Source organism: Tachysurus vachellii, chromosome 20 (assembly GCF_030014155.1).
Source record: "Tachysurus vachellii isolate PV-2020 chromosome 20, HZAU_Pvac_v1, whole genome shotgun sequence".
NCBI lineage: Eukaryota > Metazoa > Chordata > Actinopteri > Siluriformes > Bagridae > Tachysurus > Tachysurus vachellii.
Window position 1 is genome coordinate 6,091,454 of NC_083479.1, and position 19,434 is coordinate 6,110,887.

The following is a 19,434-nucleotide window of genomic DNA, read 5'->3' on the forward strand; positions in this document are numbered from 1 at the left end:
CCTCTTAGCACATACGAGTCCAAAATAGACAGTTCATCTCGTATTGGAAAGTAACTGAACATGTCAGGTTGCAGGGATTTGGATGCAGCGGGCCAACCATGCTCAATGTAATGACGAAGTTTGGCAAGCTCAGGACATGCGGCACTTTCAGCTGCAAACTCGGCCACAGGAACAGCTGCCAGAAGTGTAGTGATAGTAGCAACGGTTTCAGGTTCAGAATCAACGTCAGAATCAATGTCGTTTGGCAATGGAAGACGTGAAAGACAATCTGCTACCTGGTTGTCAACCCCCCGTTTGTACTGCATAGTATAGTTGAAGCAGAGCAATCTGGCAGACCAACGCGCTACTCTCAGTCCAGCTCGTCCCATACCTTTAGTAGTTAAAAGGGTAGTTAGGGCTTGGTGGTCAGATCTTAAGTTGAAATGTTTGCCCCACAGGTATGTTCTCCAACGCTCAATGACCCACACACAAGCAAGAGCTTCTTTTCAACCACAGAATATTTCCTTTCCGCAGATGTCAAGGTTCTGGAAGCAAAAGCCACTGTCCTTTCTGACTTATCTGGATGAAGCTGAGTCAGGATGCCACCTATGCCGTAATCTGAGGCATCCGTAGTAACAATCGTGGGCAAAGCAGGATCAAATAAAGCCAATGCAGGGCTCTGTGCAATCAGTTCTTTTACTTCCTGGAAACTTTTGTGTGCTTTATTAGTCCATGCAAAATTAGAATTTCCTCTAAGAGCATCTCTCATAGGCTCAACAACTGCTGCATAGTTTGGAATGAATTTAGCATACCAAGTGGTGAGACCTAGAAATGATCTGAGTGTGGACGCATCCGAAGGTGGTGGAGCATTACGTATTGCTTCCAAGTGACTGTGATCTGGCATCAGTCCTTCTTTGGAGATAGTATGTCCCAGAAATGTGAGCTTCTCCTGGCGAAACTTACATTTCTTCTCATTTAAATGCAGACCTGCTTCTTGTAGTTTGTGCAGCACTATTTTTAGGTGAGCATCATGGCTAGTGACAGTGTCACCAAACACAATTATGTCATCCAGATAACACTGAACACCTGCAACACCCCTGAGAATAGTAGACATCAATTTTTGAAACGCCGCTGGAGCTGATGCTAATCCGTAGCAAACTCTCTTGAAACGAAACAAACCATCATGTGTTATAAAGGCAGTGAGGTCCCTACTGTCCTCATGTAGTGGTACCTGATGGTAAGCATTTGCCAGATCGATTGTAGAAAACATAACAGCACCTCTCAACTGTGAAAAGAGTTCTTCAATGTGTGGAATGGGGTAGCTGTCCACAACGATTGCTTTGTTGGGTTCCCTGAGATCCACACACATCCTGATGTCTCCAGATTTTTTCTGAGTAACAACGATGGGCGAAACCCAAGGTGAAGCATCCACTCTTTCAATAATATCTGCTGCTAGTAGGCGGTTCAGCTCTGTAGACACAGCATCCCGTACAGCAAAAGGTAGCCTGCGTAGCTTCTGCTGCACAGGAATAAAATTTTCATGCATCTTTACTTTGTGTACAAAGTTCTTTGCACAGCCAATGGATGGCGTGGCGGTATGAGACACGTGTTGCACTCGCTGTTTGGAGGTGAGTACTTTATTTCCTGATATGCACAAATTTAAGGAATATATTAAGTCCATACCCATAAGTGCGTTTCCACTTTTCACAATATAGAATGTGGCAGGTACTGAATGTTCGCCATGTCGTGCAGACGTCTTAATACATCCCAGCACTGGAAGGTCATCTTTTGAATATGTGACAAGACACACATCTGATTGTTTCAAGGGTAGTTCAGAAAAGTATTGCTTATATATATGCTCCGGAAGCAAAGATACGGATGATCCAGTATCAACTATCAGTTCTTGCATCGTAGTACCAGAATATGTACCCATTTCAATGTCACACACAATTTTGTTTGCAGCCAACGTGTTAGTCATGTACAAAACAGTCAGTTCAAGAACTTCTCTGATGTCCTGTCTCCGTCCAGAGCGACACACTTTTGCAAAATGTCCCATTTTACCACATGATTTACACGTCTTATTCAAAGCAGGGCACTGCTTGGAATTTGCTAAATGGCAACTGGAATCACAGCGATAACATTTGCGTGCAGAATGGCTCTGGGTTTTACCTTGTGTGGTTCTACGCATGGTCGTTTCTTTTTTTCTAACATATAGCCGTTGAACTGGTAAGTCGGCAGGTTTTGTAAATTCACTTGCATTAGCCATGGCATTTTCCACTTGAACAGCCACTTGTACTGCCCTGTCTAACGTCAAATCCGCTTCAAGTATTAAGCGTTCACGAATACAACTGCTGTGTACTTTCTCCACGATTTGATCTCTCAGCATTTCGTCCTCTTTGTCACCAAATGCACATAATGACACCATAACACGAAGCGCGGCAACATACTGAAGTATATTTTCGTCGTGTCTTTGCTCCCTTTGACGAAATTTATGTTGCTCAGCAATGGCATTTACTTTTGGTACAAAATGCGTTCTGAGAGCAGTAAGAGCAGAAACATAGGTCGTACCAGTATTAGGAAGAGTGTAGAAAATTCTCTGTGCTTCCGTGCCCAGGCAGTGAAGTAGTGTAGCATGCTTACGAGTATCAGGCCAGTCATCCCCCTCGGCATGAATCGCCAACAAGTAGTTCTCAAACATTTGCGTCCATATCCCAAACGGAACTGCAGGCTCACCAGGACACTGTAAGTATGTAGGAGGAAGATGAACCGCCATCCTCGTCGCCAATTTGTTGTGTATTCACGTGAAATAAGGAGGCAATACACCGAGTACCAAAACAGGTTTCTTTTACTGAACATTAGCCACATGTGCAACTCCACTTCTTTTCCCATCTGCTACCTTCCTAGCTATCACACACTAGCCCCATCTAGTGTACATCTATTAATTAGCAATGTAATAAGAACACAACAAAGTGCAATATTCAATCATTGCGTTACACTCTCCCCTTCAAAATTTAAAATGTTTATCAACATTTCAGACTTGGCTACGACTGATGACCAACCCGTTTCATCCAACTCTTAACAATAGCAGTAATGACTTCAATTGTTCAATTGTTCAGCTGATTGTTCAATGATTTCAAACTACTTGAAATACACTCTGATTGCGTGAGTGAATGAGAGTGTGTGTGCCCTGCGATGGGTTGGCACTCCGTCCACGGTGTATCCTGCCTTGATGCCCGATGACGCCTGAGATAGGCACAGGCTTCCCCGAGGTAGTTCGGATAAGCGGTAGAAGATGAATGAATGAATGAATGAAATACACTCTACAATAGGTCAAAATAACCACTGGCTGCATTGTCCATTGTCGGACCACAATATTATACTTCCAGTAACCGTAAACACTTATTTCACTCGTAACACCCTTTTGTAATAGACTCTTAATTTTGGCCAAACGATTCTTTAGTCTACTACCTCTTTTTTAGTTTACTTTATAGAGTAAGTCAACAATGTTCTTAGTTGCTTATCTTTAGCAATTGAAAACATCTTTCTTTCTATTTACCATTGTCCATGAAAACATTTGTTTCCCTGCAAGTCCCGATTAAGTGTGGATAAATATTGTAACTTTAACGGGGCACCTCTAACATTGTCCAGGGTCACCACAGTCTTTGGTCTGCAGACTCTTTCTATCTCTATCTATTGCAACTTCCACCACAGATGGCTGACCCAACGAGTCATAAGTCAGAACTTTTGGACGACGCCGTTCTCTCCTTGGATAAGAATTCACAGGTAAGGAGTCATCATCCTCACTCTCACTTGATGCTTGTTCTTCTGATACCTCTGGCTGTCCTGCAGGCATTCCAAGATCCTCCTCCCTTCGCTCCTCTAGCACCACTTCTGCTATCTCCTCTTCAGTCCCCTGTGGCTCTTGTTCCCAGTGCTGCTCCACACTTGGCATGAACAGTTCTGCTTCAGGGTTGAGACAAACAGGATTCTGGAACTGACTCAAGGCAGTAGGAATCTGTAACACCAGCTCACTATCGTGAAAGTCCTCATTCTCTGCCACATCACTGTGAACTTCTCTCAAGCATTTGTGGTCTTTTCTCCTTACTTTTATCTCTCATGGTCTGTTTGTGGTGTTGCTTTTGAATTCTCTAGTGGCAATCACAAGGGAAAAGTAATTTCCAATGTAACACTCATTTTACCTCCTCCTTCATGTATGACTTCATACACCGACTCACGTCACTCCTTCTTTTGACGATCAAGTACACTCTGCTTTCCCAGTATGATTGGAGCTTGCCAGGTCCTTCTCTTTCAGAAAGATTCTGAACTAGCACTCGTACACCTGGCTGAAGGTCTACTCCATGAACTCTACTGTTGTACCCTGCATCTGTAAGTGTGCGCAACATAGACAGTAATGTTCTGTTAAAGCTCTCTACCTGTCCATTTCCTTGTGGGTGATAGCAGGTAGTAGGAGATGCTCGCACATCACATCACCTCTGCAGCTGGCACACATCAACTGGTTCTCGAATTCCTTACCCATGTCATGGTGGATCTTCTCGGGGAATCCGAAACATAAAGCAAAGTCATTAAAGATCCAGTCCACCACAGTCTTTGCTGATTTATTTTTAGTGGCATAGGCCTGTGCAAAATGAGTATAATGATCTAGGACAACCAGAATGTACTTGTACCTTGTACTCGTTTATCCATCTAATCTAATTGATCTGTAGCTAAAACATAAGAGCTAAAATGTCTGAATACAATCAGTTCTAATTAATATTATTACATCACATTAATGAACATGAATGTCATTGAATGTTCCCTTGAATAACAGTTTTCAGATAAAGTTTATTGCAGGATGCTGATGAAGGAATTTATTGACACGTTCACTTAATAATCATGTTGAAAAGTCTGTGTACCGACTACAGGATATTACACTGCAACCTGTTAGCTTTCCTAGTTTTATACTGAAATCCCCCAGAAGACCAGCAAACGCTTCACTTATGTTATATTATGCAAAGTTAACTCTGCTAATAAAACAGGAAAATATCTTGAATTAATTGTATACCGACTCCAACTGCCATTAAATGCCATGAAACCTGTAGTGGTGTAGTGCAGTGTTTTTTTTTTTAATAATAATTATTTTTAACAGGATATTTAAGTGTTTAGAACTCAGAACATTCCTATCATTGGTGCACCATCTACTTAGCGGATGGAAGCATTTAGCTTTCAAGTGTTGACTCAAAGCACCGATGATCACGTCTCATTTTTTTCAACGTGACGGGGTAAATGCTTGTGTATAACGAACGATGGGACGTAGAGGAGAAATACCACAAGACTGGGCATTTACGCTTCAAGTTCAAAGCCCATTCCAACTTTATGTCCTCCGGTGCTGAAATTCTTGCCATCGATGAGCGCAGAGAGTGTCACCTTCACACCTAAACAGGACGAGGAGCGGGAAGGAAGGGGAACAGAAGAAGAGTTATGTTCATATGCTTTGTAGTGGAGGAAACTGCTGAAAAGCACATGAGCAAAATATTAGAAAGGCAGAGGTTACCTGGTCGCAGAGTCTGAGTGTAACCAATTCCAATCAGACTGGCATTGTTCACCTTGGCCTGTAGGTGCAAAATTAGAGACAAATGATCAAGAGCTTCATTTCCCCCATAATTGTAATCATTGTAAACTTTAGTTGCTGGCTCCTGAGAGAGTTTACAAGACGTTTATTGACATTGTTTAACTCTTACGTAGGCAAGATGCATGTAGCTCTTGCTATCCATCTTTGTTCATGCATTTTTATACACAGAGCAATTTAGTCACTAAGGTAATGATAATGATGGTAGTGACGTCAGAGCATTTACTTCATCTCTACATTAACGTACCGGTGCAGCAGTGCTTTAGTCTTTTAGGCTCTCTCTCTACCTCAATATCATGCCATTACCAATTTCCTCTATCAAAGCAATCGTCCTTGACACCTAGATTGCAAACCATGTCTGGCTCTGGAACTTTGAGTTCAACTCTGAAGTAAGAAGCTTTTCCCCCTAATCTCTATATAACATCATTACACCACACAACCACAGGAATAACAAAAACACAAATTAGCACCTGAGTAACTTAAACATCAAATAGTTCAATCTAATAAATTGTTTTTTAGGTTGAAGTTGACTACTTTAGGCGGCCCCAGGAATTCACCTCCCGACCCACTAACTCACAGACAAAGAAGCATCACTGTCCAGTTGGTACTTGGCAGCAATGCCAAAGCGTGTGTTGTTGCTGCCAGCAGTCCAGGCCAGATTGACAGCAGTCTCCAGCTGATTGTTAACCTTCTGGTAGACAGAGCCACCAAACTCAGTGCCATCATTACTGGAAAAAAAAATCATGTTTAGAAATTGTATGTTCTTCACCCAATAATGGAACATCTGAATATCTTAAAGATTAGACCAAAACAGCAACAGAAATTGAGAAATAAATCCTATTTAGAAATAATTTGCATTTGATAACTGGTATTACATTTTATCAAGCCAATGAAACTCACACTTTGGTGTGAAGCTGGAAATCGCCAGCCTTGTAGCCAAGAGCAAAGTTGTTCTGCACCAGTTTGGACTTAGCTGTGTCAAATGCCATTTGGTAACCAGCCAACCAGCCTGCGTAGCCCAAAACAGCTGCGGAATGCACGACTGGGCCCTCAAAGTCAACATCGCAGGACAGGTTGATGTAGTCCCGCTTGTAGCCACTCTTCAGCTTGCCACTCTTCTTGCTACGGTTAAAGTAAGAGAATATTTTAGTGAGTGCAGATTCAGTTAGGTTCATTCCACAACTGGTTCATTCCATTTGACCAAACATCAGGCCTCCCAAACAGTGTAGTAGACGCAAATGCTCAGGCAAGCACTGTGAGAGTGCAAGTTTCAATCCTGAAAATGCCACTGCCATCCCTGCTTTTTAGCTTAAAAAAAGAAATGCGTTTCTCAGACCCCGTCAAGCAATTAGCCCCTCCTGTAAGAACACGAGCAGCGAGTTGAAACACTTCCCTCGAAGGAAGCGTGGTAGCTTTCACCTCTGCTGATTTATAGCCATTATTCTATAAAAGGTCTATCAAGTGAATACTGCCTATAAAACAATTTTGTTTCATTTTAAAATACAGCAAATCACACCCATATTGTGTACTAACATTAACCACAACAAGCTCAGTGCATTCAATACATACCTCACAGTACTATCTACACATTTCTGACACTGTTCCTGCTTTTCATGAACAGCACTCACCCTGTGTTTGGGACAAAGGACGCGTCAAGTGCCACCTTCAAGCCCTTTGCCAGCTGTTCAAAAAAGAAAAATCATTTTACACCACTGATAATATTAGTAATAATCTGATGAAGTAAATAAAAGACGAAACGATCGAGATGCTTGTCCACCTGGTCCTCCACAGAAAGCTCGGTAGTGAAAGTGTTGTCCGTGTTCCATTTCTGATTGAGACCCAGGCCCAGCTCCTTCAGCTTGTACTTGGTCTCCAAACTACCACCGGCCTTGCCAGTGTCAATATTAGTAGAGCCAGATGTGTTGAATTCCTGGAAGCAAAAAATGAGAGAGGATTTAAAGACTAATCCAAATAAACCGCACCTACATGAAGCATTACTTGTAGGGCAGCAAAGGGAAGTTATATAACAAGCATTAATAAATCATTTTTACTCACAACAACAAAACTAAATTTTATAGCAAAAGTTTTTGCTTCTTAAAAATTCACTTTTTTTCCCCCTTCAAGTAAACTGTTCACTGATTATTTTTATAGCCCACATTTGAAGCTGGTACAAAGTAAATCAGCCATTTCTGCATGTAGACATGCAGCAACTTTTGGATTCTACTCAAACTGCAGCATCTGCTATGTTATTGTTTTTTGAAAACCATAAAAATACACCAAAATTCTAACACTGGTCAGGTTCAATCAATAGTCTGTCCTCATTGTACAAGATAAAAAAGCCTACTCCAGAAGTGCATCGTACATTCAATTACATTTCATTTGTATAACACTTTTTATCAACAGACATTTTTACAAAGCAGGAGTCTGTTTTAGTTCATTAACCTTTTAACATTGAATATTTGACAATGAGTGTAAGTGAGCTATAGAAAATCAGATTCAAACATAAAAAGAAAGGAAGTTTGCAGCAACAGGAAGTCTAGCGCTCCAGGGGGAAAGAAAAAAATACAATGTTGAAAGGAAGTGAAAAACATCAGATTAACTCACAACTCCGTTCTGTGACTTGGTCTTCAGGTCCAGCTTCACTATTCCATATCCTACAGACAGACAAAGCAAAAGACAAGACCGGGCTAAAAAAACTGTGTTTCATCAAACATAGACGATCTTCAAAAGGTTTTCATTTCTAAATAAACCAAAACTACAGGTATGAACTCACCATAGCCTTTGCTAAAGATATCCTTCGCTGCTTTTCCTGAGATAGGCACAGGCTTCCCCGAGGTAGTTCGGATAAGCGGTAGAAGATGAATGAATGAATGAATGAAATACACTCTACAATAGGTCAAAATAACCACTGGCTGCATTGTCCATTGTCGGACCACAATATTATACTTCCAGTAACCGTAAACACTTATTTCACTCGTAACACCCTTTTGTAATAGACTCTTAATTTTGGCCAAACGATTCTTTAGTCTACTACCTCTTTTTTAGTTTACTTTATAGAGTAAGTCAACAATGTTCTTAGTTGCTTATCTTTAGCAATTGAAAACATCTTTCTTTCTATTTACCATTGTCCATGAAAACATTTGTTTCCCTGCAAGTCCCGATTAAGTGTGGATAAATATTGTAACTTTAACGGGGCACCTCTAACATTGTCCAGGGTCACCACAGTCTTTGGTCTGCAGACTCTTTCTATCTCTATCTATTGCAACTTCCACCACAGATGGCTGACCCAACGAGTCATAAGTCAGAACTTTTGGACGACGCCGTTCTCTCCTTGGATAAGAATTCACAGGTAAGGAGTCATCATCCTCACTCTCACTTGATGCTTGTTCTTCTGATACCTCTGGCTGTCCTGCAGGCATTCCAAGATCCTCCTCCCTTCGCTCCTCTAGCACCACTTCTGCTATCTCCTCTTCAGTCCCCTGTGGCTCTTGTTCCCAGTGCTGCTCCACACTTGGCATGAACAGTTCTGCTTCAGGGTTGAGACAAACAGGATTCTGGAACTGACTCAAGGCAGTAGGAATCTGTAACACCAGCTCACTATCGTGAAAGTCCTCATTCTCTGCCACATCACTGTGAACTTCTCTCAAGCATTTGTGGTCTTTTCTCCTTACTTTTATCTCTCATGGTCTGTTTGTGGTGTTGCTTTTGAATTCTCTAGTGGCAATCACAAGGGAAAAGTAATTTCCAATGTAACACTCATTTTACCTCCTCCTTCATGTATGACTTCATACACCGACTCACGTCACTCCTTCTTTTGACGATCAAGTACACTCTGCTTTCCCAGTATGATTGGAGCTTGCCAGGTCCTTCTCTTTCAGAAAGATTCTGAACTAGCACTCGTACACCTGGCTGAAGGTCTACTCCATGAACTCTACTGTTGTACCCTGCATCTGTAAGTGTGCGCAACATAGACAGTAATGTTCTGTTAAAGCTCTCTACCTGTCCATTTCCTTGTGGGTGATAGCAGGTAGTAGGAGATGCTCGCACATCACATCACCTCTGCAGCTGGCACACATCAACTGGTTCTCGAATTCCTTACCCATGTCATGGTGGATCTTCTCGGGGAATCCGAAACATAAAGCAAAGTCATTAAAGATCCAGTCCACCACAGTCTTTGCTGATTTATTTTTAGTGGCATAGGCCTGTGCAAAATGAGTATAATGATCTAGGACAACCAGAATGTACTTGTACCTTGTACTCGTTTATCCATCTAATCTAATTGATCTGTAGCTAAAACATAAGAGCTAAAATGTCTGAATACAATCAGTTCTAATTAATATTATTACATCACATTAATGAACATGAATGTCATTGAATGTTCCCTTGAATAACAGTTTTCAGATAAAGTTTATTGCAGGATGCTGATGAAGGAATTTATTGACACGTTCACTTAATAATCATGTTGAAAAGTCTGTGTACCGACTACAGGATATTACACTGCAACCTGTTAGCTTTCCTAGTTTTATACTGAAATCCCCCAGAAGACCAGCAAACGCTTCACTTATGTTATATTATGCAAAGTTAACTCTGCTAATAAAACAGGAAAATATCTTGAATTAATTGTATACCGACTCCAACTGCCATTAAATGCCATGAAACCTGTAGTGGTGTAGTGCAGTGTTTTTTTTTTTAATAATAATTATTTTTAACAGGATATTTAAGTGTTTAGAACTCAGAACATTCCTATCATTGGTGCACCATCTACTTAGCGGATGGAAGCATTTAGCTTTCAAGTGTTGACTCAAAGCACCGATGATCACGTCTCATTTTTTTCAACGTGACGGGGTAAATGCTTGTGTATAACGAACGATGGGACGTAGAGGAGAAATACCACAAGACTGGGCATTTACGCTTCAAGTTCAAAGCCCATTCCAACTTTATGTCCTCCGGTGCTGAAATTCTTGCCATCGATGAGCGCAGAGAGTGTCACCTTCACACCTAAACAGGACGAGGAGCGGGAAGGAAGGGGAACAGAAGAAGAGTTATGTTCATATGCTTTGTAGTGGAGGAAACTGCTGAAAAGCACATGAGCAAAATATTAGAAAGGCAGAGGTTACCTGGTCGCAGAGTCTGAGTGTAACCAATTCCAATCAGACTGGCATTGTTCACCTTGGCCTGTAGGTGCAAAATTAGAGACAAATGATCAAGAGCTTCATTTCCCCCATAATTGTAATCATTGTAAACTTTAGTTGCTGGCTCCTGAGAGAGTTTACAAGACGTTTATTGACATTGTTTAACTCTTACGTAGGCAAGATGCATGTAGCTCTTGCTATCCATCTTTGTTCATGCATTTTTATACACAGAGCAATTTAGTCACTAAGGTAATGATAATGATGGTAGTGACGTCAGAGCATTTACTTCATCTCTACATTAACGTACCGGTGCAGCAGTGCTTTAGTCTTTTAGGCTCTCTCTCTACCTCAATATCATGCCATTACCAATTTCCTCTATCAAAGCAATCGTCCTTGACACCTAGATTGCAAACCATGTCTGGCTCTGGAACTTTGAGTTCAACTCTGAAGTAAGAAGCTTTTCCCCCTAATCTCTATATAACATCATTACACCACACAACCACAGGAATAACAAAAACACAAATTAGCACCTGAGTAACTTAAACATCAAATAGTTCAATCTAATAAATTGTTTTTTAGGTTGAAGTTGACTACTTTAGGCGGCCCCAGGAATTCACCTCCCGACCCACTAACTCACAGACAAAGAAGCATCACTGTCCAGTTGGTACTTGGCAGCAATGCCAAAGCGTGTGTTGTTGCTGCCAGCAGTCCAGGCCAGATTGACAGCAGTCTCCAGCTGATTGTTAACCTTCTGGTAGACAGAGCCACCAAACTCAGTGCCATCATTACTGGAAAAAAAAATCATGTTTAGAAATTGTATGTTCTTCACCCAATAATGGAACATCTGAATATCTTAAAGATTAGACCAAAACAGCAACAGAAATTGAGAAATAAATCCTATTTAGAAATAATTTGCATTTGATAACTGGTATTACATTTTATCAAGCCAATGAAACTCACACTTTGGTGTGAAGCTGGAAATCGCCAGCCTTGTAGCCAAGAGCAAAGTTGTTCTGCACCAGTTTGGACTTAGCTGTGTCAAATGCCATTTGGTAACCAGCCAACCAGCCTGCGTAGCCCAAAACAGCTGCGGAATGCACGACTGGGCCCTCAAAGTCAACATCGCAGGACAGGTTGATGTAGTCCCGCTTGTAGCCACTCTTCAGCTTGCCACTCTTCTTGCTACGGTTAAAGTAAGAGAATATTTTAGTGAGTGCAGATTCAGTTAGGTTCATTCCACAACTGGTTCATTCCATTTGACCAAACATCAGGCCTCCCAAACAGTGTAGTAGACGCAAATGCTCAGGCAAGCACTGTGAGAGTGCAAGTTTCAATCCTGAAAATGCCACTGCCATCCCTGCTTTTTAGCTTAAAAAAAGAAATGCGTTTCTCAGACCCCGTCAAGCAATTAGCCCCTCCTGTAAGAACACGAGCAGCGAGTTGAAACACTTCCCTCGAAGGAAGCGTGGTAGCTTTCACCTCTGCTGATTTATAGCCATTATTCTATAAAAGGTCTATCAAGTGAATACTGCCTATAAAACAATTTTGTTTCATTTTAAAATACAGCAAATCACACCCATATTGTGTACTAACATTAACCACAACAAGCTCAGTGCATTCAATACATACCTCACAGTACTATCTACACATTTCTGACACTGTTCCTGCTTTTCATGAACAGCACTCACCCTGTGTTTGGGACAAAGGACGCGTCAAGTGCCACCTTCAAGCCCTTTGCCAGCTGTTCAAAAAAGAAAAATCATTTTACACCACTGATAATATTAGTAATAATCTGATGAAGTAAATAAAAGACGAAACGATCGAGATGCTTGTCCACCTGGTCCTCCACAGAAAGCTCGGTAGTGAAAGTGTTGTCCGTGTTCCATTTCTGATTGAGACCCAGGCCCAGCTCCTTCAGCTTGTACTTGGTCTCCAAACTACCACCGGCCTTGCCAGTGTCAATATTAGTAGAGCCAGATGTGTTGAATTCCTGGAAGCAAAAAATGAGAGAGGATTTAAAGACTAATCCAAATAAACCGCACCTACATGAAGCATTACTTGTAGGGCAGCAAAGGGAAGTTATATAACAAGCATTAATAAATCATTTTTACTCACAACAACAAAACTAAATTTTATAGCAAAAGTTTTTGCTTCTTAAAAATTCACTTTTTTTCCCCCTTCAAGTAAACTGTTCACTGATTATTTTTATAGCCCACATTTGAAGCTGGTACAAAGTAAATCAGCCATTTCTGCATGTAGACATGCAGCAACTTTTGGATTCTACTCAAACTGCAGCATCTGCTATGTTATTGTTTTTTGAAAACCATAAAAATACACCAAAATTCTAACACTGGTCAGGTTCAATCAATAGTCTGTCCTCATTGTACAAGATAAAAAAGCCTACTCCAGAAGTGCATCGTACATTCAATTACATTTCATTTGTATAACACTTTTTATCAACAGACATTTTTACAAAGCAGGAGTCTGTTTTAGTTCATTAACCTTTTAACATTGAATATTTGACAATGAGTGTAAGTGAGCTATAGAAAATCAGATTCAAACATAAAAAGAAAGGAAGTTTGCAGCAACAGGAAGTCTAGCGCTCCAGGGGGAAAGAAAAAAATACAATGTTGAAAGGAAGTGAAAAACATCAGATTAACTCACAACTCCGTTCTGTGACTTGGTCTTCAGGTCCAGCTTCACTATTCCATATCCTACAGACAGACAAAGCAAAAGACAAGACCGGGCTAAAAAAACTGTGTTTCATCAAACATAGACGATCTTCAAAAGGTTTTCATTTCTAAATAAACCAAAACTACAGGTATGAACTCACCATAGCCTTTGCTAAAGATATCCTTCGCTGCTTTTCCGAGGTCAGAGTAATTAGGAGGAACAGACATTGTGCCTAATAAAATAAAAGGTTATAATCAGTGCCAACCAGGAGTACAGCAGCGTCTCATACAGGTTCTGAGACTAGATGCTTAACACAGCATCCAACCATCAGCAAACACATCTATCTGAAATAATAATAATAATAAACAAAAATCAACTCAGATTTTTGATACAGAGAATACTTGACTATGATGATTAATGCTTGATGCAATGAAATTCACGAACTACAAGAAGCAAACAAAGACCTGGCTGACGACCTCAACACCTTCTACTGCAGAATTCAGAATCAGAATTCAGTTTATTGGCCAAGTGTGTTGACACAAACAAGGAATTTGGTTCCAGCTGTTTGTTACTCTCAAAAGTACAGACATAAATAACACTATACTATACAAGATAATACAGACTATACAAGACAATGCAGATGTGATACAATAGACATTATGAGTATTAAATATGAATATAGAATATATGACTGATTAGTTATGTACATAAGGTGTGGGAAGTTAAAATAACAATATTGTGCAATATTATGCTCTTTGTACAATATACAGAGCAGTGTGTGTAACCTATACGGATGATGTGATGACTGACAGTTCTGATAATGCAGTACTTATAGATATGAAGCATTGGTCGATAAACCTGATTCTGATTCTGTTTAGGCAAACTTGTGCTGAAGTAATCTCAGAAAATCATGAACTGCTAACAAGTACAGGACAACTTATTGTAATATTTTACATCATTACATCATTTTACAAAAAAAATATATATATATTTATATACATATATTTATATATATATTTATATATGTATATATATTTATCAAGACATGTTTCATTTTTCAACTATTCCTGTGTAGTGATATAAAATAAAACTTAAATCCTCTTCATAATCTTGTTAACCTTGAACTTGAGTCACGTGATTTCTGCTTTCAGGAGTAACATCACCATGAAGGACAAACCTACCCTGTCAGGCCTGTTACACGCTACACTGAGGCAATAAAGTCATCTCATTTAAAGCTAAACAGCTTCATAAGAACTAAATAGATCCATTTTATTACAAAAGTGTCATAGCGCAAAAGAAATACCAGATATTTCTATCGGTTCCTGTTCAATTTAACACCAAATATCACAATCAAATCAGACTGAATATAAATGGAAGGTATTTGTTTTTTAATATAGATGTCAGGGCTCTCAAGTTTTGAAGACAGGCAAGAGTGAGATATTTTAAATATGTCTACCCCCCAAAAAACCTTTATGACACAAAACATTCCAAAATTTAATATTTGAATTAAACAAAACATATTAAATTATACACCGTAGTGCTGGTGGTTAGTAGCCTTATTTTTCTGAGATTTAATTTATGATAAATTCATTATTTTATAAAATGTCATAAAACCGGGGCCCCCTGGCACCATCTCAGGGCCCCCAGTTTGAGAACCACTGGCCTAGACCACTTGTTCTGAGCTGGTGTTGTCAGTGAACCGGCTGTAAAAATGTTGTAGTGTTAATTTCCTCACCTATTTTTAATTTAGTCTTAGTCTTATTCTTGTGCCAAATGTCCTTGTTAGTTTTAGTCATATTTAGTCATTCACATATCTTTTTTGTTAGTCTTAGTTTTAGTCGACTAAAAGTCTCGTCATTTTAGTCTAGTTTTAGTCAAAAGAAAACTCAAGGTATCTTAGTCAAGTTTTAGTTGACTAAAAGTCTTTTAATTTAGACCACATCTGGAATCTATTGTAAGAATAAATACAACGAGGCCTCATTAAATGCAATAATAAAAGGAACACAAGTGTTATAGTGGAAATAAATAACTTAATGAAAAGCCTAAGATCTAAACTGTAGGTGTGTGTATATATATATATATTGTACATATATATATATATATATATATATTGTATATATATATGTATTGCACACACCGTTATTGATGATATTTGGAGCAATATTACATGTAATTGTTAAACTTGATTCCCTTACATATACATTTGTTTTTAAGCCTAATTATTAAGTTTGATTATGAATCTAGCCATGGGGGTCACAGTCCAGTGACTTATGTGCCGGTCCCAAGCCCGGATAAATAGAGAGGGTTGCGTCAGGAAGGGCATCCGGCATAAAACATTGCCAAATCTAACCATGCGAATTGTCAGTAAGAATTTCATACCGGATCGGTCGAGGCCCGGGTTAACAACGACCGCCATTGGCGCCGTTGACCTACAGGGCGCCGGTGGAAATTGGGCTACTGTTGGTCGAAGGAGTAGAGGAGGGAGGAGAGTGCACAGACAGAGAGAGAAGAGGAAAGGTAAGAGTGTAGGACTGAGAATAGGGACTCTGAATGTTGGTACTATGACAGGGAAAGGTAGAGAGCTGGCTGATATGATGGAGAGAAGGAAGGTGGATATACTGTGTGTACAGGAGACCAAGTGGAAGGGTAGCAAGGCTCGTAGTATAGGAGCAGGATTCAAGCTGTTTTATTATGGTGTGGATAGTAAGAGAAATGGGGTAGGTGTGGTCCTGAAGTAGGAGTTTGTGAGGAATGTTCTGGAGGTGAAGAGAGTGTCAGACAGGGTGATGAGTCTGAAGTTAGAGATTGAAGGGGTGATGTTGAATGTTGTTAGTGGTTATGCCCCGCAAGTAGGTTGTGAGTTAGAGGAGAAAGAGAGATTCTGGTGTGAATTCGATGAGGTGATTGAGAGTATTCCCAAGGGTGAGAGAGTGGTGATAGGAGCGGATTTTAATGGACATGTTGGTGAGGGGAACACAGGTGATGAGGAGGTGATGGGCAAGTTTGGAGTTAAGGAAAGGAACCTTGAAGGACAGATGGTAGTAGACTTTGCTAAGAGGATGGACATGGCTGTGGTTAACACTTATTTTCAGAAGAGGGAGGAACACAGAGTGACTTACAAGAGTGGAGGTAGGAGAACACAGGTAGACTACATCCTTTGTAGAAGAGGCAATCTGAAAGAGATTAGTGACTGTAAAGTGGTAGTGGTAGAGAGTGTAGCCAGACAGCATAGGATGGTGGTGTGTAGGATGACTCTGATGGTCTGTAAGAGGAAGAGGTCAAAGATAGAGAAGAAAACTAAGTGGTGGAAGCTGAAAAAGGAGGAATGTTGTGAGGAATTTAGACAGAAGATGAGGCAGGCTCTGGGTGGTCAGGTAGTGCTGCCGGATGACTTGGAAACTACAGCAGAAGTGATCAGGGAGACAGGGAGAAAGGTGCTGGGTGTGCTTTGAAGAGGATGAAAAGTGGAAAGGCAGTTGGTCCTGACGACATCCCGGTAGAGGTCTGGAAGTGTCTAGGAGAGGCAGCAGTGGAATTTTTAACTAGTTTGTTCAACAGGGTATTAGAAAGTGAGAGGATGCCTGAGGAATGGAGAAGGAGTGTGTTAGTGCCGATCTTTAAGAATAAGGGTGACGTGCAGAGTTGCAGCAACTATAGGGGGATAAAGTTGATGAGCCATACAATGAAGTTGTGGGAAAGAGTAGTGGAAGCTAGGTTAAGGAAGGTGGTGGAAATTTGTGAGCAGCAGTATGGCTTCATGCCGAGAAAGAGCACAACAGATGCAATTTTTGCTCTGAGAATGTTGATGGAGAAGTATAGGCATGGTCAGAGGGAGTTGCACTGTGTGTTTGTAGACTTAGAGAAAGCGTATGACAGGGTGCCAAGAGAAGAGCTGTGGTACTGTATGAGGAAGTCAGGAGTAGCAGAGAAGTATGTCAGAGTGGTGCAGGACATGTATGAGAGGAGCAGGACAGTGATGAGGTGTGCTGTAGGTCAGACACAGGAGTTCACAGTGGAGGTGGGACTGCATCAGGGATCGGCTCTGAGCCCCTTCCTGTTTGCTATAGTGATGGACCAGTTGTCAGAGGAGGTCAGACAGGAGTCTCCTTGGACGATGATGTTTGCAGATGACATTGTGATCTGTAGTGAGAGCAGGGAGCAGGTGGAGGAAAACCTGGAGAGGTGGAGTTTAGCGCTGGAGAGAAGAGGAATGAAAGTCAGTCGTAGTAAGACTGAGTACATGTGTGTGAATGAAAGGGAGGGAAGTGGAACAGTAAGGTTACAGGGTGAAGAGGTGAAGAAGGTACAGGAGTTTAAGTACTTGGGGTCAACAGTCCAGAGTAATGGAGAGAGTGGGAAAGAAGTAAAGAAGCGAGTGCAGGCGGGTTGGAGTGGGTGGAGAAAGGTGTCAGGAGTTCTGTGTGATAGGAAAATATCAGCAAGAATCAAGGGGAAGGTGTACAGGACAGTGGTGAGACCGGCCGTGCTGTATGGTTTAGAGACAGTGTCACTGAAGAAGAGACAGGAGTCAGAGCTTGAGGTAGCCGAACTGAAGATGTTGAGGTTCTCTTTGGGTGTGACAAGATTGGACAGGATTAAGAACGAGTACATCAGAGGGACAGTCCATGTTGGACGTTTGGGGGACAAAGTTAGGGAGGCGAGATTAAGATGGTTTGGACATGTTCAGAGGAGGGAGAGTGAGTATATTGGTAGGAGAATGTTGGACATGGAGCTGCCAGGCAGGAGGCAAAGAGGAAGGCCAAAGAGGAGGTATATGGATGTAATTAATGAGGATTTGAAGCTAGTGGGTGCAAGTGTTGAGGATGCAGAAGATAGGGTTAGGTGGAGAGAGATGATTCGCTGTGGCGACCCCTGAAGGGAAAAGCCGAAAGAAGAAGAAGATTAAGTTTGATTATGATGTGATTGAGACAGAGGCGTGGGAAGAGGTTTCAGGTTGGGGGTGCTGAGTTTTTTCTGTCACCACTTTTGAATAAGAAACAATATCAGGGCTATAAAACTTGTCAAAACTCCGCGAATGACAAAAGTATCAGTGAGAAGTTGAGAACACTCGTTTAAACAGTGCATACGCACATCACATTTTTTACTTTATTGATGCTGCTTTTAATCGTAATGCAAAGACCGGTCATCGGGACATAAGCTGTCATGTACAATAAAAGAGCCTGCGCAGCGACAGGAAATATAATTTAACACAAAAAGCCTGCCTAGACGGTGGACTTGTGCTCAGGATTTTTTTTTTGAACGGCGTGTGGACAAATTCTTTCTACGCACATACTATTTTATTTCTTGATAACAGACCGCTGCGAACTATAACACGCCGTTGCCATGAAAAACAGAGCGTTGCCATGGACACACAGGATTCTAACCGTAGAGACGGAGCGCACTATTTTCTTTAGCGGAAACAATACAATTGTTTTTAAATCAATAAACTTCTTTTTAAATCATCATTTTGACTCAAATTATTAATTTATTTGGTAGGTAGCAATATAATAAGCGGGATCGGCTTCGCGGACCTGTAACTTGAGCAAAAGCGCGAAGCCGCGAACTCGTTGTGAATATTTTAAAGGCGTAACAGCTGATGAAAAAGCAGAGACAATTGTAGATGAAAATGAAGAGAGATTTTATCTTAGTTTTTATTTTATACAAAACATTTTCGTCTCGTCTTTTTTCGTCAACAATAATGCATGTTAATTTAGTCTTAGCGTTTTTGGACAGTGGTGCAGTCTTGTCATCGTCTCGTCTTAGTCATGAAAAAAAAGGTTGTTGACGAACATATTTCGTCTCGTCTCGTCTGACGAAAATAACACTAAAATGTTGGCTAAATTACAGACACTCATGAAAACTGATAATGATTATCTGGGAAACATCTCTAACATCAGTCAAAATGTCATTGTTTGTGTCAAACAAGTTGTGAATTTGTTGTAATATTACAACAGGAGATTATGACTTACTCTGTGCTCAAAGTGATGCTCGCAACTCCAGTGGTTTTCTCTGTGGGTGAACGAG

General features: G+C 40.7%; 2 protein-coding genes and 1 long non-coding RNA gene across 3 annotated transcripts in view; all 3 read right to left on the reverse strand.

Moving 5' to 3' along the window:
• The window catches only part of LOC132863326 (uncharacterized), a 37,413-nt gene that overhangs the window by 3,351 nt on the left and 14,628 nt on the right, over positions 1-19,434 (reverse strand). The gene's annotated exons all lie outside the window — the stretch shown is intronic.
• On the reverse strand, positions 4,808-9,708 carry LOC132863648 (voltage-dependent anion-selective channel protein 2-like). The gene is made up of 10 exons (XM_060896572.1): positions 9,663-9,708; positions 9,371-9,555; positions 8,892-9,186; positions 8,210-8,259; positions 7,383-7,535; positions 7,234-7,286; positions 6,506-6,727; positions 6,183-6,333; positions 5,531-5,588; positions 4,808-5,411 (listed from the first exon to the last, which is right to left on the reverse strand). The coding sequence occupies exons 1-10, from the start codon at positions 9,706-9,708 to the stop codon at positions 5,320-5,322; spliced, it is 1,305 nt and encodes a 434-aa protein (XP_060752555.1). The 3' UTR covers positions 4,808-5,319.
• Positions 10,000-13,707, reverse strand: LOC132863512 (voltage-dependent anion-selective channel protein 2-like). Its single transcript, XM_060896364.1, has 8 exons — positions 13,571-13,707; positions 13,402-13,451; positions 12,575-12,727; positions 12,426-12,478; positions 11,698-11,919; positions 11,375-11,525; positions 10,723-10,780; positions 10,000-10,603 (listed from the first exon to the last, which is right to left on the reverse strand). The coding sequence occupies exons 1-8, from the start codon at positions 13,635-13,637 to the stop codon at positions 10,512-10,514; spliced, it is 846 nt and encodes a 281-aa protein (XP_060752347.1). The 5' UTR covers positions 13,638-13,707; the 3' UTR covers positions 10,000-10,511.

Coding starts and splice junctions, on each gene's coding strand:
- LOC132863512 (XM_060896364.1), bottom strand. CDS start 13,637: ATGTCTGTTCCTCCTAATTACTCTGACCTCGGAAAAGCAGCGAAGGAT. Junction 12,479..12,574: donor AGCTTTCTGTGGAGGACCAG/GTGGACAAGCAT, acceptor TTTTTTGAACAG/CTGGCAAAGGGCTTGAAGGT. Junction 11,526..11,697: donor TTCCAGCTTCACACCAAAGT/GTGAGTTTCATT, acceptor TTTTTTTTCCAG/TAATGATGGCACTGAGTTTG.
- LOC132863648 (XM_060896572.1), bottom strand. CDS start 9,708: ATGGGTAAGGAATTCGAGAACCAGTTGATGTGTGCCAGCTGCAGAG. Junction 9,556..9,662: donor GATGTGTGCCAGCTGCAGAG/GTGATGTGATGT, acceptor GCACACTTACAG/ATGCAGGGTACAACAGTAGA. Junction 9,187..9,370: donor AGTCATACATGAAGGAGGAG/GTAAAATGAGTG, acceptor CTGGTGTTACAG/ATTCCTACTGCCTTGAGTCA.